General features: G+C 43.7%; 1 protein-coding gene across 1 annotated transcript; it reads left to right on the top strand.

The window, feature by feature from the left end:
• The first annotated feature begins 2,697 nt into the window (after nucleotides 1-2,697).
• Nucleotides 2,698-25,289, top strand: AP1S3 (adaptor related protein complex 1 subunit sigma 3). Its single transcript, XM_074153535.1, has 5 exons — nucleotides 2,698-2,794; nucleotides 21,286-21,464; nucleotides 22,674-22,782; nucleotides 23,739-23,876; nucleotides 24,807-25,289. Exons 1-5 carry the CDS (start codon nucleotides 2,786-2,788, stop codon nucleotides 24,840-24,842), a joined length of 471 nt encoding a protein of 156 aa, XP_074009636.1. The 5' UTR covers nucleotides 2,698-2,785; the 3' UTR covers nucleotides 24,843-25,289.
• The last annotated feature ends 1,416 nt before the right edge of the window (nucleotides 25,290-26,705 follow it).

A 26,705-nucleotide genomic window follows, 5' to 3' on the forward strand; every position in this document is an offset into this window, starting at 1 on the left:
GGAGAGCTCGTCAGGTGTGTTGTATTGGAGGTGAATGAGCTGGAGCAGTGGGGTGAAAGGCCCATGATGAACCAATGAGCTGAGACAAACAACTGCCTGCATGGTCCCAGCTAGTGATGTATAACACTATCCTGCGTCCTGCTTGCCAGCTCGTATAGACCTCTTTTCTGGTTCATCTGGTTCCCCTTCAGAGGTCTGCAAAGGTTCTTACAATGTAAAGTATCAGAGGATCAACCCCTTCCCTGACATCCCTTGGACCTCTCTGAGGTATTAGAAAAGTATTAATTTATATTGTAGACTCTGCTCATCCCATCCAGCATGATATATACAGAGGACACAAACTGCAGCCACAGGAGGTGGTTAGGCTTGTCTTGTGATACTTTCTCACTGAGAAAAGGATGCTTCCCAGCTTGTCCCCATCCTATCCCCCACAGTTACTTACAGCCTTCACAGGCTCAAATACAGCACTGGCTGGATTTTCAACACCTGGAATGCCTGAATGTTGACCTGTTAACCTGAGGTGTAGCTCACTGCTCCCTCCGGTTTTCAGGAGCAATAGGAGGAATCTGAAAAGGTTTCACAAACTCTTTCCATCTCTGAAGGGTGGCTGAGGAGCCTGTGTGGTATATAATACTTTAATTTTATTTATTTATTTTAACAAGATGCATCTCATCTTAATCAGCTTAAACTTTTCACCTTTCCCAAGGCAAAATACCCTGTTTTCTACTTCCAACAAAAACTGACTGGAAACTATATGTTCTTACTGATCTGTAGTCAGAAAAGCCTGTTTAGACATCTGTGTAGACCATGTTATAGAATGTTTTAAATAAGGCATATGAACTCTAGATTAGTTAAGTTTGAAAAGGTTTGAGAATGCAAATGGTGTCCTTGTGGTGAAAGCACTATAATACATGTATTGGTATTCTAAATGAGAATGCATAGTTGAACACTTCTTACATTCCTTATGTTGCAACCTTCATTTAAGTTTCAGATAAGCTGTGTGGCAGGTCTTAGCAATGGGTTTTGTGGTGTGGTGTTGACTTTGCTCGTTGGAGAGATTTAGAATGTACTAGATGCAGGAAAGGAACAGGTTTTTATGTTGATCAGATTTGCTACTACATACTTCAGAAGGAAAGCTCTCTAAGATTTTTGGCTCTGTAGATGAAGTCCTCAGTTCTGAATGACCTGGCTAAAAGTGAAATACCATGATCAATCTGTACAGAAAATGATGAATTTCTGACAGATTAACATTTAAAAAAACTTTTTTTGTCATCATCTTTCAGTGAGTTGCAATGTGGCCTTTGAAGGTTTTCTCTGCTTCTCTCATGGGTATAAGGCAAGCCTTCTCAACGATCTCTTAAGTGACTGCTACCAAATTATCCCACAAAGATTTTTGTCCCTTTGGAGAAAGTGAGGGCACGGTCTCTAGGTAGCTCTGTGTGGTCTACTGGACTTTATTAATATGTAAAAGCTAATAGTTGAACAGATTCAAAGACAGTAACACTTACTGGTTTTATCACTTAGCAATGGAAGCAAGCATCAAAATAAAATCAGTAATAAAATCTATACAATTTATTTTTCATAAAATTAAATATAAAATATTTTATCAAATAAAAACTTAAATAAATGGGGTCATTAGGAACTTTGCTTTCTGCTTCTACAGCATGAGCCTTTTTTCCCTCCAACATACAGGCAGCTCAGAGTTGCTGGACCCAATTGCCCGCCAACTAACTTGTGTACCCAGGGTCTCTTACCAGTTTAACTGTATAATCTGTGCTCACACAGGAGTTGAACTGTATTCTTTGACTTACTCTTGATGTATTACACTAATTCGTGTGGGATTAACTGACTTGTCTGCAGAATATTTGGTGCATTCATTCCTAAACTGCTTTTTGTCACAAAGATATCATGGATTGCCTTACGTCTCGCTATTATAACTGAGTTACTAAGTAAATCCTGTCAGTTTTGTTTACAAAGGCCCTGGTGTGCGTTGAATCATGCTTTCTATGAGACACCCAGAGGCTTAGGTATTGCTTAGCATTTATCCAGCTCAAAACCAAGATAAATTTGTGTAGAAATACAGGTTGGCTGTAGGATTTCCCACCCGTGCTGTTATACGTTTTTCCTCTGAAATGCTTTACATTACCCTGTTCTTCAGCAAACTGGCTTGCAATAACAAATGTTATGGAGGTGCATGCTTTTCTCCCCTCTACCTTGTTTATAGGGAAAGACAGAATAGGGTTTAACTTGCTCCTGGCTTTGCTACTGTAGCTGTCTTTCAAACAAAGAAGATACCATGACTCAGTGTCTATATTGATTTTTATTTCTGACGCCTGTTTTCCTTATGGTTTCAGCTGCTCTCAAAATCTATATGCCTTAAAAATATAGCATATATATAGCTATATATATATGCACTATATATGCGTGTATCTGTCGAAACTCTTAAGTTTTAATGAGCTGAAGTGCACCCCTGTGCTGCTGATCACAAGTGGGCACTACTTGCTAATATTCCTTGATGTTGTTGCTGCTAAGCCATAGCTGTTTTTCTGTTCTAGTACTGTCCTTTGTCTTCTCTCTGTTCTCATTCATTTCTCCTTCTTTCTCTCTTAGTTTATGGCTCCTTCTCCAGGTTTCCTCTGCAGCAGCATGTCCATGTTGGAGTTCAGCTCCTCAAGACAGGTGATAGCAGCTCCTGAAGCACAACTGAACTGCTTGCCTGAGCCTCCTCATCTGTAAGAGTGAGTGGGTCTTGCAGTGGCTGAATTAAGGATGACCAAGGCAGCAGATGTGGAAGGTGAGTCTCTTTTAGGAAATAACCCATTACGTCATCCTGAGTTAGAAGACTGCATCCCACTATCACCCATAGCAATGCAGCCATAACTCACTCTTCTGTTTGCCACAGCCTTTGCAGGTTTGAAAAGAGGACTGTAAAAGCTACTACCTCTTATAACCCTGACTGTGGTGTCTCAGCGAAGTGGTGGACATCGGAGGTTTTAAGCTTGGTGATTGGTAGGGAAGGTCTGGGATCAACAGGACTGTCAATAATACCTACAGGTTTTGGAGAATGTCAGAGTCATTTCTGTAAGAGTAGAAAAATGTTGCATGTGTCTAAATGGTGTCTTTTGGGACACTCAATTTAAAACTATATCTCATAGGCATTATCTAAAAGAGGGAAATAAGGCTGTAAATTGTGTTCATTACAGTCCTTTTATGGAGAAGAAATGCTGGGAATATAAGCATGCTTACAGGCAATGAGGGATGTTGTAGTCATCCTACTCCAAAACAGCAGTTCTCTTGTTTTATGGTGTGAATGTACCAGCTGAGCACTCTGCTGCTTCAGAGCACGGTCTGATTATGCTTAGATTTTACAACCAGGATGGAAAGAGGTAAAACACAAAGGAAACTGAGGGAAGGCAGAGAGGGCCAAGAACTGAATGATGGTGTGGTTAAAGCATGCAGACCCTTCATTTAAGGGGTTGTAAGGAAGGACAGTATGGATCTAATAGCTGTTAATGCAACTGAACACAAGAGGGCTACAATAACACATTTTCTCTTGATAGAAGGAGAATTCTGGATGGACCTTTATTAACGTCTACCTTTTGGCCTGCTTTTAGTTTTATACAGCTGGGAAATGAAATAAAATGCCATTTGACACCCTTTAAGTACTTCTGTACACATATTGCTTCAGTACATGCTATATGAGGATTTGAGACTGCTATTTTTAACACTTTTGTAGTACTTTGCTTAAATGTTGGAACTACTTACTGAATGTGCTATTGCTGCTGAAAAGGTACTAATATCTGTGGCACATATATGATTTGATATGTTCTCTAGTGATATGAATGCTTTGCTCTGCACTTAAATTGTGGAGGATCCAGATTGTGTGAGCAAAGTAGGAAAAGGGAACATATGAGAAGCAGGGGAAAATTGTCTGGAAAAGTACAAACCCCTGCCTAGTAACCAAGAACAAGTGTTAGATTGCTTCTCTATTGATCCAAAGTGCAATTAAAAGCTACCTCCTGCAGCTGAATTTAGATTGAGCTTTTAAAGTTTTCTCTTTCCCCTACGGCCCTAGTATCAAGTGGAAAAAAACCTGCACAGCAGGTCTCCTGTAAAAGCATCAAGTGGAGTGTGCATCAGCCTGAATTCCTTGGTTTGCACAGGGCTACTTACCTGAGGTGGTCGGTGGCTCTGTGAGCCTGGCAGCAGCTCGGTTTAGGTGCTGAAAAATCACACCAAGGCTAGAATCAGTGTAAACGACCAGTGCTCTGCTTCATTTGTTGTGGTACTCTGTGCCAGTAAAAAGGCTTCTTTCTGCAAAAAGGTGGGGTTTTTTTCAATTTTTTTTTTGCAATTTTTTAGAAGGAAGTAAGAATGTCATATTTTGTTCTATCTTTGTTGTCCTTCAGACAATGGTTTGTGTCATTTAATTGTAGCTTTCGGGATTTGTTTGTTTCCCTGGAAAAGTACGTGAATATAACTTCCCAATCAATTGTAAGTCATTAGTGAATGTATAGCTTTACTTATATGGTCTGGGATTAGCTTCTGCACTCTATAAAGTTTGCAGAGATTAGGAGGGCCTGATACAAAGCTCGTTGCAGGTTTAGGACTCCGTCAGTCCATGGCATCGGACATTTTAGCCATGACTTCTTTTCAAATAAATAATGTCCAAGCTCACCAAAACTTACAGCTAGGAGCTAGAGAAACTTTTATCAGCAGTTGTAGGCACACAAGGCTCACTGAAGCCACCGTAACTCTTGGTGTGTACATTTTCTACTTCTGAATGTGGTAGGTTGCTGGAAGAGTGGAATGTAAGCAAAGAGGATGCGCTATCTAGTAGCAGTAAGAAGCTGCTTGCCTCACTTTGCTTTTCAGAGGGCCCTCAAGGAAGGAATATGAGCCTTTTCCTCCAGGCAGAGACAGAAGCCAAAAAAAGAAGGATCTCGGCCTTTTGCAGCCCATTTGGAGTTAGAGAAATAAATTTGCATTACTTTGTAAGCTTTTGTGTTCAGATTAATTAACTGGGCCTAAGGGAAGGAGTGCATGCTATGGCATTTTTCTGGCATGAGATCACCAGTTCACCTGGCACAACTGTGTGCCACAGCAGCCTCCCCCACTCCCATTGCTGTCCGACATTGATAACCATCAGCAGTTCCTACCTGGGAAGTTTGGGCTATCTTCTTTATCAGAACATTATGCAGGTACATTGTGCCAGTGGTATAGAGGCAGGGGAGGGGGGGAATTCCAACTCCTCACCACTTCTTGTTAGCCAGTCATTAAGTACAGCCTGGCTTTCTGTGCTGGAAAGCATCTAATTTGGGCAGGAATCCTGTATCTGCAGCGTTGTTTCTGTAGGGCAGCAAAATTCTCTCTGCTAACCTGCGAGATTGCCCATAATGAGTTGATGTTGGCCACCGCTATTAATGTGCACTGTATACATGATGTGTTTGCTGCTGCTGCTTTTTTTTCTAGTGTACTTGCAAAAACACAAAAGCAGCAGGCTAGTTCTCTTGAGTTCATGGGCCTAATTAAGGTCTTTGCACAGAAAAAATAAGATTATTGGGAAAAGATTGTTAAGCAGAAAAAATATTATTGTCCATCATCGAAATATATTACATAGCTAGGCAAGATGTAGACTGCTGAAGAGAGTTGTTTTCATGAAACTTTTTAAAATTAATTTTGGAGATGAAAGTGTTGATACCCTGCCTCTCTAGTTCAGCTGCTCTGTGGTGTCCACATTCTTGCATGTTAGGCAAATCCAGTTCCTAGGGTACCCAGAGACATGGCTTTCCCAATGCTGCCGTGGTATCTAGGGTCACTCCCTGTTCACCAACAGCAAGGAACGTTTGGGGTTTCAGTGCAGAGCCAGCTCCCTGTTGCTCCGCAGAGGCCACCTGCTCTACTTGCTGGTAGAGCTAGAAGGGACAGGAGCATGACCGTGGTTGTGGGGAAGGCAGATGTTACTTCCTGGGGAAGGCAGCATGGGTACTGCGACACTTCGGGTGGCCTGTTTACTCTCCCAGCCCTGGGAATCTAGCAAAAGGCTTTGGTCTACTTTATCAGGTGCTGATAGCAGTGAGCATGTATTTGGCAGGCTCAGTGAAGCTTATGGATGGTGCCCCAGCAGCACCAGCCAGTCCAGCGTCATCTGGCAGCGTGTGCTGCACCAGGGCTGGGCAGAGAAGGGCGAGCATCTTCATGCGGTCTGTAGCTAGTGGTGCTTTATGGGCTGGGGATGTGTACTCGGGAAGCGACAGGCCAGAGGCAAGCGAGCAGATAAAGTATCAGTGAGATCTGTAGGCAGCTGGGACTCGTATTTTTTGTGTTGTGCACTCCAGAAGCAAAACGAGAGCACTGGGCAGCTGGCAGCATCACAGCACGGCACACCACACATCCTGCTTGGCGGGACGGGGCTGGAACATGCAGAAACCAGAACTGAGCAAGCAGCAGTGGAGGGCTCTGTGAACACTGTGACCATTTGAAGCTTACGGAGGCAGAGAGGGAGTAGGCATGCTTAGGGAAACGTGGAAATTACTTCCACACTGTTAAATGAGCATAAGGAGCACACCCCTGCATATGCTCTCTGCTCTTGCAAACAAGCGTTTCCAACTGGGAGTGGATTTCAGCCCAGCTGCCCTCCCAGCCACGCACACACAATTGCTTTTGACCGAGGGACCTCTCCCGCTCTGCTGCAGCCAGAGGCTGAAGAGGGGTTCCACCGGTGTCAGCCATTGGCACCAGTGTCCCCTGGAGCGCCCGTGCTCCTTCAGGTTTCCCTTTCTCACTGATGGCTCAGATGCATCTAGCACTGCACACGAGCAGGGCACAGCTCTGCCTGGAGCAGGTGGGATCCATATCCCGAATCAGGGGGATCGCTCTCAGGGACAGATGCGTGCTGTGCGCTGGGGAGCTTCTCTGCTTTAGACTACAAACGTAGGACTTTAAACGTCCAACGTTTTCACGTTTTGTGCTCGTGTGGTAGTTTGCATCTGGATCAGACTCCTGGTAAGTGCTGGAGAAGCCTCAGGCCTGGATTTAGAGCTTTTGATTCAAGTGCTGAGTCTGTGGATGCTGCACATTCTTTTGGCACCAGCTGCTTATCAGCAAATCCCTGCCAGAGGTTACAGGGATTTGCAGAGCTGCTCACGTCTTGCTCTCTCACCCAGCTCCACCAAAAAGCACAGGCTGGCAAAGCCCAGCCATTTAAGGTATTTGAAGTATCCCAGTTTCATTTTGGTGGAGAGGGGCTGCAGAGCAACCATGCCTGTAGCTCCACCGGAGCATCCTCAGGGTATGAACGCTTGGCAGCTGCCGCCAAAGGAGGACACGAACTGTGTCTTTATTAAACTTGAGTTTCGCTGTGTTGAAAAAGGTGTCCTTTGAGAGGTCCGTGGTGACAGCCGGGGTCACCCCTGTGCGGACGGGGTCTCTGCGGCCCCGGCTCCCCACAATCGAGCCCTCTAAGGGGGCGTCCCTGCCCCGTGTACCCGTTGCCAGAAACCTGCCCCTCTGCCCGCGCCCCGCTCCCCTCTCCGGAAGCGCCCGGGACGGGGTCTCTCACCCCCAGGCCGCGGCCGGGGAAAACCCGTCTGAGGGGCAACACGACGGCCCGACGGCCGCTTCCCGCCCACCGCCCCGGTCACCCGCTCCCCCTCACCGCCCCGCGGCCCCGGCCGGGGCGGAGGCGCCCGGGGAGTTCCCGTTCGGGGCATTGTGGGAAGGCGCGATGCGGCCGGGGCCTCACCTGCCGCGGGGCGGGGAGGGAGGGAGGGAAGGAGGCGGCCGGCAGCCAGCCGGGCCGGGCCGGCTCCCAGCCTGCCGCCGCCGCCACGCCATGGTAAGTGGGCCGGAGCCGGGCGCGAGCAGCCGCCCCCTGTCCCGCCGCGACCGCCGTCCATTCCCCCCCCCGCCCCCGGGCCGGCGGCGGAGCCCCCCTCGACGTGCGCCTTCCCTGGGCTGGCCGGAGGCAGGGCGGAACGGAGCCGCCCCCGTCCCCCTCAGAGCCGGGGGAGACCCGCCGCGGGGCCGGGCTGGACGTCGGTTTGCCCGGAGCCGAAAGCAAACAGGAATGGGGGGATCGCCGGGAAAGCAAAGTCCCCGCGGAGGGGCCGGGCCGGGGCAGGGCGCTGCCGGCCGAACCCCCCTGCCCTGGCGGGGCTGGGGAGGGGGCTGGCCCCCAGGTGGGGCGCTAGCGGCTCCTTTGAGCTCGGAAAAAAGAAACTTGGATTATTTTTTTTGAAGAAATCATTCTGCTGGAATAATCCGAGTTGGCTTTACGTAGAGGTAAAGTGTGGTTTTTAAGAAAGCGCGTGCCAGGTTGCCTGCGAGGGCTGTGCCGGCTGCGCCCAGACCCAGAAACGCTGTTCCCCAGCGGGTTTGAACAACGTTTGCACCTGATTTGGGGAAACGAAAGTTACGTTCCTTTCCTTTCTCTCTTCTGACCCTTGGGGTGAGCCCGGGTCAGGCTGACAGCCTTTCCTAGCCAACCGGGAAAACAAGGCTGTTACAGGGAGAGGTTTTATAAAGTCTTCCTGTAACCTGAGGAGCTGAGGTTCAAGTCAGCTCCAGTGCCTAGAGAAGGATCGAATGTGGTTTCATGTGGATCTGTGTCTTTTGGCTGGCTCTGGTGTCAAAGCGGGGCAGCGTTGGGCAGTGGGTTTTCTTGGGAAGAGCTTTTCCCCACCTGTATTCCCTGGTGCCGGGTGAGTGCAGAGCTTGGGCGGCCGCCTTGGGTGCCTCTGCCCAACTGCCTGGTCCCACGGGGCTTGCAGGAACTTGTCTCTGCCTTTCCATCAAGCATTGTGTGTGTGAGAGAGTGCATGGGTCTGGTTCTGTGCCTTGTACTTTGTCTGTTGGCAGCCGGTCTGTGTGTGCGACCCGGCTTGGTGGCTGGGGAGAGGCGGCTTGTTTTATGTTTTAGCTTGGAAGGATCCTGGGAGTCTGGATCCTGGCAGAGAGGCCCTGTGGCTCTCCAGTTGCTGTGCTTGCTGGTGGTTCGCTGGGATCAGAGAAGGTTGGCGTGGTTATTCTCTTTTGTTAAGCGTGATGACCAATATCCTCAGAATAATGGCTAGATTTTTCCCCAAGGAGGACTGCGGGCTCTCAAGCAGTAAGACGGTCAGCGATGCCTCTTAATTGAGAAACCATCTTGCTGCTTGATAATTCAGAGTTGGGGCAGGCTCTGTGAGCGTGTCCCAAGCCACTGTCTTGCCCAGTTTGCCTATTGTGAGCATCTGTAATACCAGTTACTGGCAGTGCCGCTGAGCAGAAGTCTCTCAGCTCCTTCATCCACGGCCAAGTTTTGTTGTTTGTCTCTATCCTCAAAGGCAGAGCTATGTTGTTTCTTTTAGTGGTTTAGCCAGAATGTTAAATATGTGTTAGTCTAGTGTATTTAGAAAGGTGTACCTGTCATTATATTTGCAAATAGAATATGCACAGTAATGAAATTTACAGATGGCAATGCAGTCTCCATACTTAAGTCCCCGTAAAGGTGTAACCTTTCTGGTTACACCCCGAGACAGCCCTACATATCCACTTCCCTCAGGTAAAGCTTATGTAAACAACTGGAGTTCCTATTCTGCCCTCGAAGGTCAGTAAATATGGGAGCTGATTTCAGGGAAGCTGATCTCAGAACTCTCCCTGATGCACGCACTTCACAAATGCCAGTTTTCAAAGCACTCACAATGGTCCCAGGGGAGTGCTGCTTACAGCAGTGCTGCTTATTGACAATTTGGAAACTGTCTGCTGTATTGATTGTTACAATTTTATAAGGTGAGTGTGCATTCTTACAATTAATAATATTTATTTTTTCCTTTTCTGAAGCCATAGTACAAACCGTTGCTGGCGTTACTACATGAACTAGTGCTGTCAGCATTATCCAATTCTGTTGTTGAACCAGTGTGGATGAAAGGGTGCTTTTGTCAGGCTACTCTTTTGCTTAAAATTCCTCTGTCTGTCATCCAGTTTCCATGAAGGGGTTGTTACACTGGGTAACGCATCAAGAAATAAGGGTTACTGGGTTACAAACCAAGAATAAGCCTTATTCAGGTACACGAGCGAAGAACTTTCAACAGGTCATTTAAACTCTCTGTAGATCCATTCCTCCGGTTTGGAATGGCATAGTTGTGCTTGCTACCTTTATTCTGTGTTTTGAGATCTCACTGGAATGTACTTGTGCAAATGGTACAGTGTCTTAGCAAGAGGGTTGTTTCAATTGCTTGCTCTATTGTAGATTTCTAGGGAAGTTTCAGGGAAGAGTCTGTTTAGCAAAGCTAGCTTCATATCCTGCTGAGAAAGACAGCTTTTCTGCCTGGCTGCTACTTTGTGACATGTTAAAATAAAATAAAAATAATAATAATAAAAAAAGACTTTTTAGATAAGAGTCTAAATTCTGCTCCCTGACATGTATAGGTGCAGCAGAGAAACATGTGCTGAAGGATTGCTGTCTGGACAAAGTTGAAGAGTAGGGAGAGAGCAGAGAGGAGAAACTGATTAGTTTCCCCAAGGATGCGTGTTGCTGTAGTCTTTCATGCTTCTAAGTGTTGCAACACCTGGATTCTGCTGCCACCTCAGTGTTATCAGTAGTACTTTCGTGACAGTACGTTACTCTGCTTGCATACCTTTGAGTGCAGAATTGGTGCCTGCACGGTAAAGGGCCTGCTTCCCTCCGACCTGTGCAGCTCATCCGTACAGTGAGGAAAATTAATACATGATATGAAACCCTGGAGAAAGAGCAAAAGAATCCCATCGAGCACAGGGGATCTAAAAATGTACTTGGCCTGAATAGAAAAGGAGTTGGCGAGCATGGGTTCCACTTTGCAGGACATTTGATACCAGTCACTGGTCCAGAAGCTTGGGTGGAAATACTAGTTGAAGTAACTGCAGCTGCTGACACCTGCCTGGTGTTTGGAAAGGAACTCTCAGCTATTCTGAATATTGACCTCACCAACAGTCTCAATGCCCTCAGTTGTTACAATAGACACAGATCTGCAAGAGATGTTTTCAGTGCTGCACAGAATTTACTATCTACAGTTTGAAGAAGAACTGTTTTTTTCCACTCTGTGATACAGCTGTGTATTGGCCCAGCAAAGACGATGAACTTTGCCTCTCGGCATTTACCTCTGAAAGACAAGAAGGGCAGCAGATTAGAATAGATGAGTGAAGGAGAGAAAATGACAATTAAATGATTCTTCTTGTTTGAGGCAGCCGTTCTACATGGAAAAAAAAAAATCCATGTGGTATTTCTTTGTTTATTTATCTTGTAGTGACCTACTAGTGTGGAGTATATAATGGTAATGGAATGGCATTCCTTTTAAAAGATTTTGAGTAGATAGACTGTTCAGCTTGGGGAGAGACGAGTACAGGGGAAGTGGTAGAAATGCATGAAATCATGAACGCTGCAAAGAATGGTTGTGACAAGAAGAGTCAGGGTATATCCTGTGAAATTTTTAGGCACTAAATGTAAAGAAAACAAAAGGGAATATGTTTTCACACAGCATAGATGAATGTTTTTAATCCACAGCCAGGGGTGTTGTGGGTGTCCTAGTAGTTAGGCAGTTCAGGGAGGAAGGGTCCACAGGTGGGTTGTCTGGATCCGTTTTCTGGCCTTGTATCCTTAAACCTGTGACTCCTGGAGACAGGACTACCAGAATGATTTCACGCCTGCCCTATTACTTATGCTCCTGCCTTCTGGAAGCTGCTCAGATAACAGATCACCCTCTGAGCAGTACTGCCATCTGGTATTCAGCTACTCCATGACATTCAGTTGGACTTTTGAGTACCATTTTGTGGGATTTGCTAGGAAAAATGTTTTTTAGGGTTCTTCTCAGGAAGGCTGTAATCTCTGACTGTTGTTGTGATCCTCTTCCAGTTTTGGATGTTCCCTGCCAAGTACTCAGTGTCATTACGGATTACGGTCACAGTTACACTGGAGACTGCTCTGGGCTGGCTGGCTGTGCAGTAACTGCCACGCACGCTTTACTGTCTCCGGGTAATAAGCTCATTTCCGGAAAGCAAAAGAAATATTATGCTAGATCATCTGCTGATTCTTTGCTTAAGTCTTTTTTTTTTTTTTTTTTTTTTTTTTCAAAAATTCACTCACAAATAAGGAAGTTGTAGGCATGTCTCAGAGCCAGGAGTTGCTGGGATGTGGAGTGCCGGGAGGGCTTTGGAGAAAGCCGAGGCACCTGGGGTAGGCAAATGCAGGGAGAGGGCTGGAGGGGTAATGGGCAGCCTGGGCTATGAGGAGGCAAGAAAATACTGCCAAGCATGTGGACCATGTAAAATGTTTGCTGCTTTTCTGTATCTTTAATTGCTTCAATTTCCCATGCTTTATAAACCATCCCATAGACCTTCTGCCTCCTGAAGGCATCAGTTATGTGCCGAAGCAGCAAAGAGACAAAATTAGGAAAGCACTGAGGAAACTGATGGGTCAGGGAGGCAGAGCTGCTCCTCCCCGAAGTACTTACAAGATTTATGTTTTGGCATATACATCAGGCATTTATGTCAGCCAGTTGTAGTCTTTCCAGTGATGCCTAAATTAAAACCGTACTGCTCCTGTAAAAATAATTCTTTCTGTATCACACATGCACAGCTACTAATTGCCATCTCTGCCCATTCATTTCCCTGCTGTCCTATTCCCACGGGCTGTCATCTGCATTTCCTTGGCTGCTTTGGGTGTATGCTTTCTCCAGTGGCCACCCCTGGGCCCTGGCATTTTTGCAGATGTTGCAGTTTAGAGAGGTGCAAGATCCAGTCCTGCACAAATGGTATTTTGTTTGTGAGCAGGAATATAGCATTCAGAGTCACTGGGGCAAGATGGGAAAATAAAATTTACATTTGTGTGTTTGAAGGCAAGCTTGGCGTGCCTTTCTGGCCAGACATGTCTTTCTGGCCTAGTGTGTCCTGGGTTTATGTTTCCCAATGTCACAGACGTAACCCCAGGTGCTCTATGCATCAGTCTTTTTTTCTTCTCTAACTTGCTGGATTTGTGTAGGATGCCCATCTGCTATCCTCTGTTCAGACCTGAGAAGAGAGGGCATTAAAATCCCTCTTTTCCAGCCCAGGGATGCCTGTTGTTGCCTTGGTGCTTGCCTGGAGCTTGAAGGTAGTTTTGCTCAGACACTTGCAGTTCTTGATGGCTCGTTAACCAGTGCAGGAGCTCCTGTGTGGTCATCGCCCTCTGCTTAGTCCCCTGAGGCGAGCGATAGACACAAACCACAAAGGAATGAGAAATGGCATCAGTTTTGTTTGAAGGAAATGGGGAAATTTACCATGTCGTGCCTTTGCAGCAAGGCTGCCTGCTGGAAGGAGGACACGGGAGGTGTTGGGCGAGTGTCTGCCTGTCTGCTCCGAGCTCTAGCAAAGCCATGGGTTGGCTGCATGAAACTCTCACAGCTCAACAGCCAGCGGCCTCAGGAGATGGAGATGGGGAAGGGGCAGTACCACAGGCATTTCCTTTCCTCTAAGTCTCATGACAAGACACAGATGAATAGCAGAATTAACCTTTCGTCCATTTTTTCATTCTGGAGTCTAAATTCCGGGCCAATATAAAGCATTGTGTGAGATCCTGTGCTCTGGCCCTTCCTTCTGTAAACAATGGTTGCTTCTTTTATGTTTAGATTATTAAATCTATGTCAGTTTTTTTACCTGAATAAAAAAATGCCATTTTAAAAGGGAAAATTGAGAATTTCTCTATTGAAAATGCCTAAATGAAATGCTTCAATGTTTCCAAAAAATTACTCCCGTGCTCTTTCAGAGTCATTCACAAATGTGACCCTGACTTGCATCTATCTTTGGTCCTTCCAGAGCTCAGGTTTTCCACGAGCATCTTTGTTGGGAGCTGGAGGGTTGGGTGTGAGGCCGCTGCCGTGTTCCTGCCCCACCAGGCACGGGCATCCCGGGGCCACAGCACCGTCTGTTGTCTGGGTGAGGAGCCGGGGAAACTCCTCACCTTCTGCTGTGCCCGCCCTGTCCCAGAGCAGAACTTTTTAGCTTTGCTCCTTGAAAGGTCGGAGGCAAGGGAAGGGCGCTGTAGTGCCTTCACGTAGCGGGGGTTTGCAAATGCCTGGTAAGACAAACTGGAAACGAGAATAAAAGAGGCTGCACCTTTTGCCAGAGTCCATCGGGCTGGATTTTAGCTCTGTTTCTTCACCAGCTGTTCAAGGAACAGACCGGGAAAAGGGCTTCTTATGACTGTAGAGTACACTGGGGCTACGGTGAATTAGGGATAGCTCTCGGTAGCTTGTTCAGCCTCTCACCTGGTCTCCTCCTCCTTGTAGTAACCTAATGAAGATTTCTAATGCCTCCCAAAAATGTATAAACATTTATACTTGTTTATATAACTCTGAGAGCCCAGCCTAGGAGGCAGAAGGGATGTGATTACCTAGTTAATAATTGTTCTGAATATCTTCAAAAATTGTGCTGCTTTCTGCACAGTCAGCCAGCTCAGCATCCCTGCAGCTGAGACCGGAGGTGTGAGTGCCGTCTCCCTGGTTGACACGGCTGTGGCGCGGTCACTGGCCTGCTCTCACATCCCAGAGTTCAAGGCAGGTTTTGTGCAAACTGCCTGCCTGGATTTGTTCTTGCTTATTGCCTAGAAACTGCAGTTAATTCCATTTGCAGGAATAAAAAAGCACTGATTTAAGAAAACGGAGAGTAATTATCTTCTGTAAAAGATGGATGTCATTGCCTGCATCTACATCTGAGGAGCTGTCTTAGACAGGTGTGCAGTCTCTCCTCTCTTAAACAGATGTGCTGTCTCTACTCTCTGGAGAGGTGCTGGAAGCCTGGCTTCGCTGTTGGTGGGACGCCCGGCAGCCTGCGAGGAGGAGGCACAAGCATGCCTGTACCATAGGGAGGACGTTGTTGAAGGAATCCTTTGGTAGGGATCAGAAGTGAGGAGCTTCAAGATGTTTTTGGTTCAGAGTTTGAGCTGAGCTATACCGTTTTGATTATATTTTATTTAACTGAAGTGAGGCTATCAAGAAGGTTGTTGGCTGGATCGATACTATATGGTGTAAATATCCTTTAAATGCTAGTATGCTGGTCAATTTAAAATCTTCAGTAATAAGATAAGGGTGACTTCTGCATCGTGCAAAACATAAAATCAATGTGTAACTATAGTCACATGTGCCTGTAATGATCTGGCACAGCTTTTATTGCGTGGACTTTGGATGTATTGTTTAGGGGAAATTGTTCAGAAATGTTCCTAATGGAGATTAAGTGAGAAAGAATTCTGTGCCAGTTAGGCAGCAGTACGCTACTCTGCTATTTATGTATTGCTATTTTTCACTTTCTTTTTTTCCTATTTGCTTATATCATACAGACTAAATACGTGTTTTAAATTTTAAAGCTGAGGTTCTACAGTATTTAACAAACATATCTGTCAGCTTCTGTGCTGCTGTGAATAAAAGTTTTAGTAACAGAGTAAACAAATAAGGAAGTTGAATATTCTTAATAAAGTAGCCTGTTTTGGATTTTACATAATTGCTTTAAAAGTCCCTAAGACTCCAGCATGTATATATTCAAGGTCAGTAGCCAAGTGGGGACTCTGTGCAGCAGCAGAACACCAGAATACCTATTCTTCAGTGTGTTATTATTCTGGCTCTTCCTGATGCAGCTAGATTGTTAATACATTAGGTCAATAGTTGTCCATTCGGTACATCTTTCTCATTTCACCCTAAAACCTAAGCCTGGCATTCCAAACCATCTGTGTGTTCACAGTATAGGTATTATTTAAAAAAAAAAAATAAAAAAAAAATCAGTATTTAGTTCCCTCCCTCCAAAAAAAAACCCCTAAACAGAGCAAAGTTTAAAAGGAATTTTTTAGTCTTCAGATATTTTGGAGAAAAAAATAGCTAATGGCTGGAATAATTTGGATGTTTATACTTTTTAAAAGAAACAATTTAATGAAAGTAGGTTTTGTTTATTTTCAGATGTAATGTAAAAATAAATACCAATAAAAAAATTCTGGACAGCTGTCTATGTTGGGAAATACATTCTTTCATATCGGAGGTGAGAATGAAAAATAGTAAAAGATAAGCAGAATGTGGCCTCAACTAGACTCAACAGTGCCAGAAGATGAAGCAGACTTCAAGGGAGTCAGAATAAGTTAAAAGAGAACTTTATGGTATAAAGTGGCTTCCTCTCTACCAGGTACAGCCAGTCTGTCTGGTTTTTTCCAGGCTTCTGCCAGCAGCCGAAGGTGTGGCTTTTTTCATCCTACTTCCTTTTTTATGTGGTCCATGAGTTTTTCCTTATTAGCATGTCTTCAGTTGCCTGTTGCCCTCCTGGCAGCAGCAGGCTGAAGTGGAAGGTTCCGAGTTCTGCCAAGCTGTCTGTTCTAGGATAGTAATTCCTAATTTGCAAGTTTCAGTTAACTTGTGAATTTCAGGAATCTTTCTGTTTTGTAAAAGTTAGATTTGGGAGGGCTCTTAACTAATTCAGAAAGGTTACAGCTGAAGCAGAGTCTAAACCCAGCGCTGCTGGAGTGGCAGAGCTGCCTGGCCGAGCAAATCCTTGCCCAAACCAAGCAACCAGGGAAGAGGAGGATGCTTGCTTTTCCCAGTCTTCCAGCCACCGTCTCCTCTTCTGCCTTCTGTCCCCTTAGGCTTCTTGGAGCCCTCCTCCCTGTCCTCCTCTCCCACCAAGGGACGTGGAGCTGCCACATGCCACAGAACAGGTTTGAAAGCAGTTGGCAAATGTTATGCAGGTTGAATTACGGGAGGAGGAGAAGCATTTCTAGCACATGTTGTTCTCACGAGGTGGGGAATTAGAGCCTTGCAGGAAGAAATGTAGCATCTTTTAGATGTTTATGTCCTTGGACAGTAAACTGGAGAAATGACCCTGGCAGTCAGGAAAGCCACTTTGTCTTCACAGGTAGTCGTCTTTATTTGATATCCCTACAGGTGCTTTGTTCTGTATGTAATAGAATATAGTCTGGAGTCCTTTAGGCTGTCGTACTAAATGTTGCAGTACAGGTTAGGTTAAGTTTTAAAACCTCTGTAAAAGCTACAAATGATCCAGGTTTGAAACCAGTGAGCCAACTGTGAAGTGTTTCATTGATCTGCAGTGTGAAATGGCCAGGTACTGGGGAAGGCTGCACCGCAGGGGACCTCGAGTCTTGGCCAGGAACAAGCTTGAGAGAGCTGCTTGTCAGATCATGACAGCCCGTTAGCAAAAGGAGGGAAAGGTCTCCCAAGGAAGGTGGATAAAAATCACATTGTGTGTTAGTTTTACTTATTTAACTTATATTTGCTCTTTGTGAACACGTAAACCTTCTGTATTTTGCTTTTTTGATGTCTGTTCTATTTCCTGTTGAATTATTTCATGTCAAAGTCTACCATTTGATTTTTTGTGTAGCCCTGAAACTCGGGGTGTTGTTTAACTCGGGGTGTTGTTTAACTCGGGGTGTTGTTTGTTATCCTGGTATAGTTCTCGATAAAACAGAAGGCCCTGTAACTTTCTGACCTGCTGTATAACTTACAGCTGCAGTTGATTCAGAGATGCACAAGAAGGGGCTAGAGTTCAGGTTTAGAAATCTGGTTTAAATGCTTGATTTAAAAAAAAAAAAAAAATCCTATTTTTCCAACTAGAAAATAACGGCCTACAAATATACCATGCAGTCATTTAGGCTACTTACTGACGTTTATGGAAATCATTTTGCACAGTGGTGTAGGTGGTTGGGTCTGATTCAGTAAAACAAGCTAATAAAATTACACTCAGCCCCAGACCAAAGCTTTTCTCCTACAGACTCCACATGCGAAGGCAGGCGATGCTCTCATAGGAACTGCACTCCTCATCCTGACCCACTCAGGCTTGGACCTAAAAATTCCCTCTGGCGTCGCCCCTGGGTCTGGTGATGGTTAGTCATGGCCAGCATGCCCTGGAATGGGAGGAAAGGAAACCAGGCACCCTGGTTCAAAGGTATTTTGCTTGAAGCAAGCCATTTGCCTTTGTTTTCTGCTGGAATTTTTGAAGATGAGTAAAACATTGCAGGATAATCTACCTTGATTTGTAGTTTGGCTGCTGAAAACCCACCGAAAATTCTGTAATCAACATCCATCTTGTCATTAGCACTATAGGAAAGCAAATATGTTTTCACAGTCAAGGAACAAAGAGCAGATGAGCTCTTACGTTTGTGTTTGTGCAGTACTTGAATGTTTCCAGGTTTATTGATGCATCAAAATCTTCCCAGTGAGCTGTAATGAGCAGATGAGAGTGAGGAATGTGTTGTATCATGTCAGTGTGGCCAGGCAGAGCAAAGCTGAACTGAATGAAACAATGTCTGTAGCAATTGGATGCTTACGCTTACAGGAATTAAGCCATTTAACCTCTTGAGAGTGAAATATTATTTACCTCCTAGAGAGTTCCCCAGATTGAATGGGCTTTAGAAATTAGAAAGAGGAAGAAGAGTCAAAAGAGGAAAAAAAAAAAAAAAACCCACAATATTTTTTCTTTTAAGTATCTGCAACTTTCTAATATGTTGTTTTGATACAGGAGCTCTCAGCTGGCCAGTAGTACGTACCTAGGCTTGAGGGTACACTGTTTTGCTGTAGACTGTAAAATTAGAAACAGACTACAGTAGAGGCACTTACATATTTTCTATATATTTCTATAAAAGTAAAATTGCCTTATGAAGTATGCAGTTATATCCTGCATATGAAATAGTATGGGATGGGAGACCCAAAAGATAGGATTTTTGAAGTTTGTGTATGAATCTTGATGCATTTCAGAGCATTAATGGGTATTTTCTGATTGCAAAGAATGTTGCCTTTACTCATGAAAGTGGTGGTGAAACGTCAGCTGCATCTATATAAGAAACAGTGGAGTTTTCAAAGCCATTTCAAATGGAGAGCAGCTCACTTTCCAATGGGTGAAGCATAACATACTGAAGTAAACTGATCAGCAGAAAATAGTAATAATATTCATAGTAATTCCTTGGCTTGTCGGTATTTAACCTTTTAGAGGCATAAGGTTGCTATCCTGGAGATATATGTATTACTCACAGGCACTCAAATTTAAGGTCCTTTGGGTCCAACAGCTGAACTTAAACCAGAATACGCTTTCATTATCTGCCCCTATAGAAGCGCTGCAGGCAAACATATTCCTTCCTGAGGATGTCTCAAACAGCACGATCTTGTTATGCTGAACATGCTGTCAGCTTTTGCTAGGGATTCATCGACTAATTCCGTGCATTTTCAATCGAATCTGATCATCCTCTCCTATCTGATTCACCATATTTTTAGAAATTTGTTTATCAAGTAGCTGCTACCTGTGCCTGATTGCTTTTGAATGGACACCTGCTGACCTGCTGCGCTTATCTGCAGAACCTACGCTCTGCTCTCTGAAATGCACTCATCTTTACAAAGCCTTTGGAATTAACATGCTGTGCAGCAGGCAAAATAGTCTTTTCATTCGTCCAGCTCCTCTCAGTGGACAAGTGTATGGACAGTAAGTACTGTCCCTTCATCTACTGGGGAGGGGTAGCCCTGACAGCTGGAATATTACCATGTCAAAACCCAGTTGGTAATAGGGACGGAGAAAGGCAAGAACATTGTGCTTTGATCTTCACTGTAATCAGGGCATGTGTACTGCCAGCAGCATAATTGTTTTTATTTAGCAAGCTCATCTGGAGAGTATTACAGGACTCAATACAAGGCAGCTACAAAATCCTTGTAATTTTATCAAGCACATTAGACTAATGATGGTAAGAGCCATATTTCCAGCACTAGATCCTGCCACAGGCACATATGAATACAACAGTCCGTTTTTCCCTAAAATGATCCCACATTTGAAGTCTTTCCCAATATAGTCAGAACTCTTATCTCCGGATTACTCAACAACTGTGCAACTTAATAGTTCAAGAATGATTCTGAATTATGAATGAATGCTTTGTTTAAAATCCAGTAGCATGTTTGTTTGTTTGGTTTGGTTTTTTTGTCTTTTACATAGAAGCTTCCCTAGTGCATTTCTCTGCTTGGACTTCACCGGAGTGTGAAATGATTTTGTCTTTGCTGAAATCTGCATGGTAATCTTGATAGTAATTGTGAACATTAACTTTAATCCTCACTAGGGAGATGGAGTGATGGGGAAGTGTAGGTACAGCAATTAACTGGAATAGAAAGCAAGAGGGAGATACCCTTCCTGCAAGTCCCTGGCCTCCAAGCAATGGTACTGGTGAGAAAAGGAATGGGGATGCCTGTCAGGAACAGGGCAGTTCAGAGTCTTCAGCCATTGGAAGCACCTCTATCCCTACTAGGGTTTTTTTTTTCCATTTAGCAGAGGATGTCCCGTTGAGATGGATGTCATCCCCAAATAGATTTCCTGCATTCTTAAAACCTTTTCTGTGCTGTGGGTAGATGACTTACTGTATTCCTTAAAGACTTAGTATGGTCAGTTATTTTAATCTGCTAAGAAAAGTATTTATGTAAATGTGAATTGATACTTTTCTCCTAAAGACCCACTGGCACTTAAAAGCTAGCACTTCTTATTTCAATAATGCTGCTAATGCTAAGCATGAAAAAATCATGGGTCAAACCACGTAAAATTATTAATAGCTTTAAAATTGAACCAGGACAAGTGTACATACCATGCTTTATTTAATGTAATATCCTCGGTCACTGAGGTCTGTCCTTTGTCATCGCAGTCATCTGTGTTTCATAACCTGGTGATGTCTTCAGTAAAATAGTCAGGCTCCCTTTCCAAAGTAGTTGGTTTCTTCTGTTCCTTATAGCCTCTTCTGGGAACATGCTGCTTTGTTTGTGGCCTGAAACAGTGCAATATCAGAAATGTTAGTGATGATGATTTCTATTTAGGTATTCATACTTCTGATCTTGTGCCACACTGCATCCTTGATCTCCCTGGCCCTGTTGTGTATAGGTCTTTATTCCTTCACTAAGATGTCTAATGTTGCTGGAGGAGGGGCTGGGACCCTCTTCTCACCACTGCAAAGTGGTGATGCTCCTCCTGTTCCCCGGGGAGGCGGGATAATGGGAAGCAAAGCAGCTGTTTGCACAAGGTAAGGGAGGGCGGGTGGGAGAGGATGCAGAGGGGATGCCGAGGGGAGAGGTCCCACAGGGAGGGGAGAGCTGCTGGGGGAAGAAACAGGAGAGGGGAGGGATCTCCGCTCCCGTGCTCAGCCTCCCCCAGACCTCACTGATGCCACATCCAAAGGTCACACCAGGGCTGGAGATGCCTTCGCTGAGATCTCACAGACATGTGGCACGGGGATGCTGTCCTCTGGCCGTGGCCCCGGCGTTAACCATGTCGCTTTGTTTACTCTAGATACACTTTATACTGCTGTTCAGTCGGCAGGGGAAATTAAGGCTTCAGAAATGGTATACGACGCTACCTGATAAAGAGAAGAAAAAGATCATTCGAGAAATTGTTCAGATTATTTTGTCTCGCAATCAAAAAACAAGTAGTTTTGTTGACTGGAAAGACCTCAAGCTTGTTTACAAAAGGTGTGAGTAATTTTATGAGAACATGTAATTACTATTCATATAAATAACACGTGCTAGAAGAGGAAAAATAAAGCCCCACTAAGAAAAACACCAAACAAACCCTCAGTGCTAGACTAAGCTGGTAGGAGCCTGCCATCAGCAATCTAACAGCACAGTGTCCCCGGACAAACCAGCAGGGTAAATTGCGGGGTGAAAAATACTTGTACAATCTGTCAAATGAGAAAAATGGCAGTAACCTAATAAGTATTAGTGGTTGAAATTCTGTTAGAAGGCTTTAGGCTTCACTGCTCCTTCTAATTCCCCGGGGTGCCCTGCTGGGACGTGTGCTGGGCTTTATCAGGCTCTTCAGGAGGCTGCAGGAGCTGTTCCGAGGCATTTCCAACATTTTGTCAAATTTTGTCTTTGAAATATTTTTGCTCTGGAAAGTGTTTATTCCCATTTCCTTTTCCAAACAAATCTCTGGTCCCTAGTTACATGATGCTTAGCATTAACTGCCTTTTAATTCTTGTAAAGTCGTAGCAAACAAAAAGTAGCCTTAAGGTATAGCACAGTGTATAAATTAAGCAGCATCTCCCATTTAGCAAAAGTGGATTTCCTTGCTGTGAAGTGATGGGTGTAAACATCTGATGGGTGTAAACAAACTTGCTGTGACAAGTTGGGGCTCTAGCTACAGCATCAGAGAGTTGAGGTCGATTGTTAACTCCCATCTTGGGTTGATTTAAACATAAAGTTTTGCTGCAAGTGAGTTATGAGGATTGTTTGGCCCAAGCAGTTTCATGCTTTCTGTCAGTCATTTGACAGCCAGCAGGCTTGGTGAGGTCTAACTCCTTCCGCCTTTATTTTTGCCTTTATTTTTATTTTTTTAGTCAAGAGCAGTAACTCATTCTGCAGTTTAATTAACCCCACTTTGTTGTGCTATTGCAGCAGGTGAGGGAGAGCTTTAAAGTACTACTGATTTACTGGTTGTTTTACCAGTGTTGGAGGTACCCCGCTTTGCTAAGGGTGCAGTTTGGTTTTCTAACTAAATTAATAATTTGCTTAAATTATGTGATCTTTTTAAGTGTTTTCTGGGACATTGAGAATGAAAGAAAATTATTATTGTAGAGACGAGACAGACATTAACTGTCATTTGCATAACTTCTAAGAGACGAGCGGAGCACTGAGGATCCAGCTGTTCACTCTCACGTTTTTTACCTTTGTTTCCCGTAGGTATGCCAGCTTGTACTTCTGTTGTGCAATAGAAGACCAGGATAATGAGCTCCTGACACTAGAGGTCGTTCATCGATACGTGGAGCTTCTGGACAGATACTTTGGAAACGTAGGTTTTACTTTCTCTTTACTTGCGCTCCTGGCTGTCTGATAAACAAACAGCTAGTTATCTGTAGCTGGTTTGCTTCATGTTTCTCTCCGCACTACTTACCTCATAGATTCTCTTCATCCAGACTGAAATTAATTATTAGAATATTTCATGAAATAGTGCTGAAACTATCATAAGATTATTTTTTTCCATCCATTTCTCCCCCCAAAATTAATCTTGATGCCTTGATATGCAGAGCAGATTTCAAGGGGAAAGCTTGAGGAAAAATACATAACGCCCTCCACCCTGGGTCACAGTTCTTTAATTCTCCCTCCATCTTCAGGTATACTGGTTTTGTTTGTTTCATAATATTGTGTGAGGAAAAGGTAAAGTGGTTTGTTGTTTTGTTTTGGTATTTTTTTAAAGAAAATACCTGAAGAAGGTCCAAATAAGTCTTTCAGTAAGTCTTTAAAGACTTCAAGAGACCCACCTTCTCTATGACTACTTTTGAAATTGTCCCCACTACCTTAATTCATCTCTTACTTAAATTGCTGTGCCGTGACTCACATTTGTACCGCCTCAAAACAAAAAAGCAGTTGGTGACTGCAAGGTCACTAGGACAGGGAATTTGTCTGGCACTGTGAAACTGTGCGTGGACATATGTAACCCATATTACCAGAGCTATATAAGACCTATTAAAAGGTTAGTAGGCTAGGAAGTCAGCTTTGTTCTCTGAAAACCAGTATGGAAGTACTGTATCATATAAAATACAGTAAGTAGAATATCTTTGCTGTAAGTCTAGGCTATATATGTGGAGAGAATATGTGCAGAAGCTGCAATATTGCATAACATGTAGTATCTTTCTTCACCCTGCCACAGGAGTGCATGTGTTGAATACATTTGATAACTTTTGGCCCAGTAGTGCTTATAGTGTTGTAGAAGTCATTTAAATGTTGTGTGTCCTTTTGTTCTGGCAGGTGTGTGAGCTGGACATTATCTTCAATTTTGAAAAAGCTTATTTTATTCTCGATGAGTTTATAATTGGTGGAGAAGTACAAGAAACTTCAAAGAGGTCTGCAGTGAAAGCCATAGAAGACTCTGACATGTTGCAGGAGGTAAGGCAGAGGAAAACAATAGGCAAACACCACGTCTTCCTACATCTTCCTTGTTTGACATGAGCTTAAAATATAGCTAAGTTTTGATAGGTACAACAATGCAGTTAAGGGAGCGGTTACATGAGGTTTCAGTTCAACCCTCTTGCATCTTGTGGAATCATCTGGAGGCTCTTTCTATACTGCTATTGCTCTCTTGCAGTTTAACTGCTAGAGTTTCTCAGATATTGTATTAATAAACAGTGTAACAGGTCTAAGATATTTATAAGAACATCATTTAAGATTATATGTTATGTATACAGATACAAATACGGAAAAATCTATTGTGTTTCACCAGTACATTGGAAACAGATGAGCTACTATTAACAGTTAAAATTGGGAAGAGCGCGTGCTGGCAAACTCCACTTCCATTCATGAACACCTGTGTAGTTTTTCTGCAGGGCACAGATACGTAACCTTTATTCAGAACTCTGCAGGAATTCGTTTCTGTAACTTGCACTGTTGAGCCATGAATGGCAAAAACAGTTGAATGTGATGGATTTACTTATTTTTTTCCAAGGTAGTGAAGGATCCATTCTAATACTGAAGGGAGCAGCACGCTGGTGGAACTAGCCAGGGGCACACTATGCAGGTCAAACAGTTTTTCACAGTGACCTGGCATTTGCACATGAAAAGAGGCCAGCTACGTCCAAAGGCCAGCCAGACATGATGAGTTTAGCCACAAACGTGGTATGTCATGATTTGAAGATCAGATTCTAAAAGGCTGTTACGGGTTTTTACAGCAGAATTATTCCTACATTTTAATTTATCAGATCTACTTCCATGCAAAACTACAACTGTCTTCAAAGAGAAGAAGAGGGTTTGTTTGAATGTTACTGTACCGCTCCATAATGCACAATTGTTTCTTTTTTTTCTTTTTTTTTTTTTTTTCAGACAGTAGAAGAGTACATGAACAAGCCTGCGTTTTAACCTTAAAACTACCTGGAGAGGAACTGCTCTATGCACCTGTAAAATGCACTTCCTGAAACTGCTTCCCAATGTGCCAGATCCTCAGAGAAATACCAAAAACCAATAACTACAGGGGTTTGTTTGTATAATGGTGAAGATGAAGGTCAGCTAATGTAGCACAGGGTTTAACAATTCTGTATTTGCATTACTCTGCAAATCAGTTTCTCAGAATTGTTATTACCTTTGATCTAGTTTCTCTTCTCCTTGCTGGACTAAACACTTGTTTTTTATCATGTCTTTTAGCTACGGGTTTTGTCATCATAAAATGTTACTCTGACAGTACTTTGAAGAGGTATTTTTACTAGTTTTGGTCCACTGCTGACCGTATGACTCTACTTTTGTACAAATGTCCATTATTTTGAATGTAATGATTATTCTGCTCTAATAATAATTTTTTTTCTAAAAGCCAAACTGTTGTGGGCCCTGATTGCACAAGCTTCTTTTCAAAAGATTAGTTCATCTAGTTTAAAAAGAAACATGCGTCTCTTTGATCAGCCCCCTTCTTTCACTGTCTTCCTTCTGTTTTCTGCTCTAGTCTGCTAATAAGACTGCCCCAACTGCTATTAGAGCACACTCCGCACCTCTGTTTGATCTGGAGGGCTGTGCTGACCCGAGGTAGGCTTCTCCCAGGTTTAACGAGTCCTCCTCACTGCTGCATGCAGATGGCCTGTTTCTGTCTTTTTCCCCACTTTTCTATCCCCTTCCTAGATTCCCTGGACCTGGACAAAGACTCCAGCCTTTAGAAGTGTGCAGCTTGGCAGCAGGAGATATCCTGAAGAGAATAAATTAGTCTTTGGGATTTTAGGGTGAAGATCATCTCATCTGTCTTTTGACTCTGGATCTGCCAATAACCATCTTTCCCAGCAGAGTTTTCCTGTCCCCAATTCACACACCTATTGGGATGATCAGCTTTCTAGTAGTTGAAAACATGACCTATTTTTGTGAATTTAATCAACCTTTTATAACTTTGCAAGCTGCACAAAGGGAAAAAGGGTAAAATGGTAGAGAGGAGAAGAATGAGCTGGGCTGTGCATCTGGCTGTGTGTTACAGAACATTGTAGCTGTGGTGGGGAGCCGCGTGTGTTAACTTGCCTGTCTGTCTGTCAGTGCAATTTGGACTCTATAAACTGTTTGAACTGCCTTCCTTAGAGAGATTATTTCGTCCTTTAACAGAATTCAAAGCTCAGATAAATTCTATTTATCTTACCCCATAACTCATAGCTAGATGTTTTGTCTCTGTCAAATCATGAAATCATCCTATACAAAGATTAGGTAAGTTACCAGACAAATATGCCAGAATGATCTGAGCATTGATTCACGTTGCATTTCAACATGTATTTTCTTTGATTTCTGGGATGTACTGTCAGTATTTACCTTCAGGGATTTTTCTAATCTTTAAATGTCTTCCATGCTTATTCCATTTTTTTCATTGCTCCTTCCTTCTCAGTCTATTTGTATCTTCAGGGGGAGGGATTTGGGGTTGTTTTTTTCTTGGAGGGTGGGAGCACTTTGATACAACATGACAACTTTGCTAATTGTCAACCCACTTTTCTGCCTGTGTTATCTAGTCTGTTAGTAAAACTGTGACAAGATGGTTCATAGCATCATGCTGCTCTTTTTATAATTACTTTATCCATCTGTTTTCTCTATTGATGTCAAAGGCATACTTTCAGCATTGAAAAAATAGTGAAATTGCTGAAGGGCTTTTAATAGCTCTGAAGACATGCAATTTAATAGTAAATTAATGAAATAGTATGAGTAGTATATTATTTTCTCATGGTTTGAAATGAAGTTTTTTAAAGTAGAGTGTTTAATTGATTAAGA

This window comes from Numenius arquata, chromosome 9 (genome assembly GCF_964106895.1).
Source record: "Numenius arquata chromosome 9, bNumArq3.hap1.1, whole genome shotgun sequence".
Taxonomy (NCBI): domain Eukaryota; kingdom Metazoa; phylum Chordata; class Aves; order Charadriiformes; family Scolopacidae; genus Numenius; species Numenius arquata.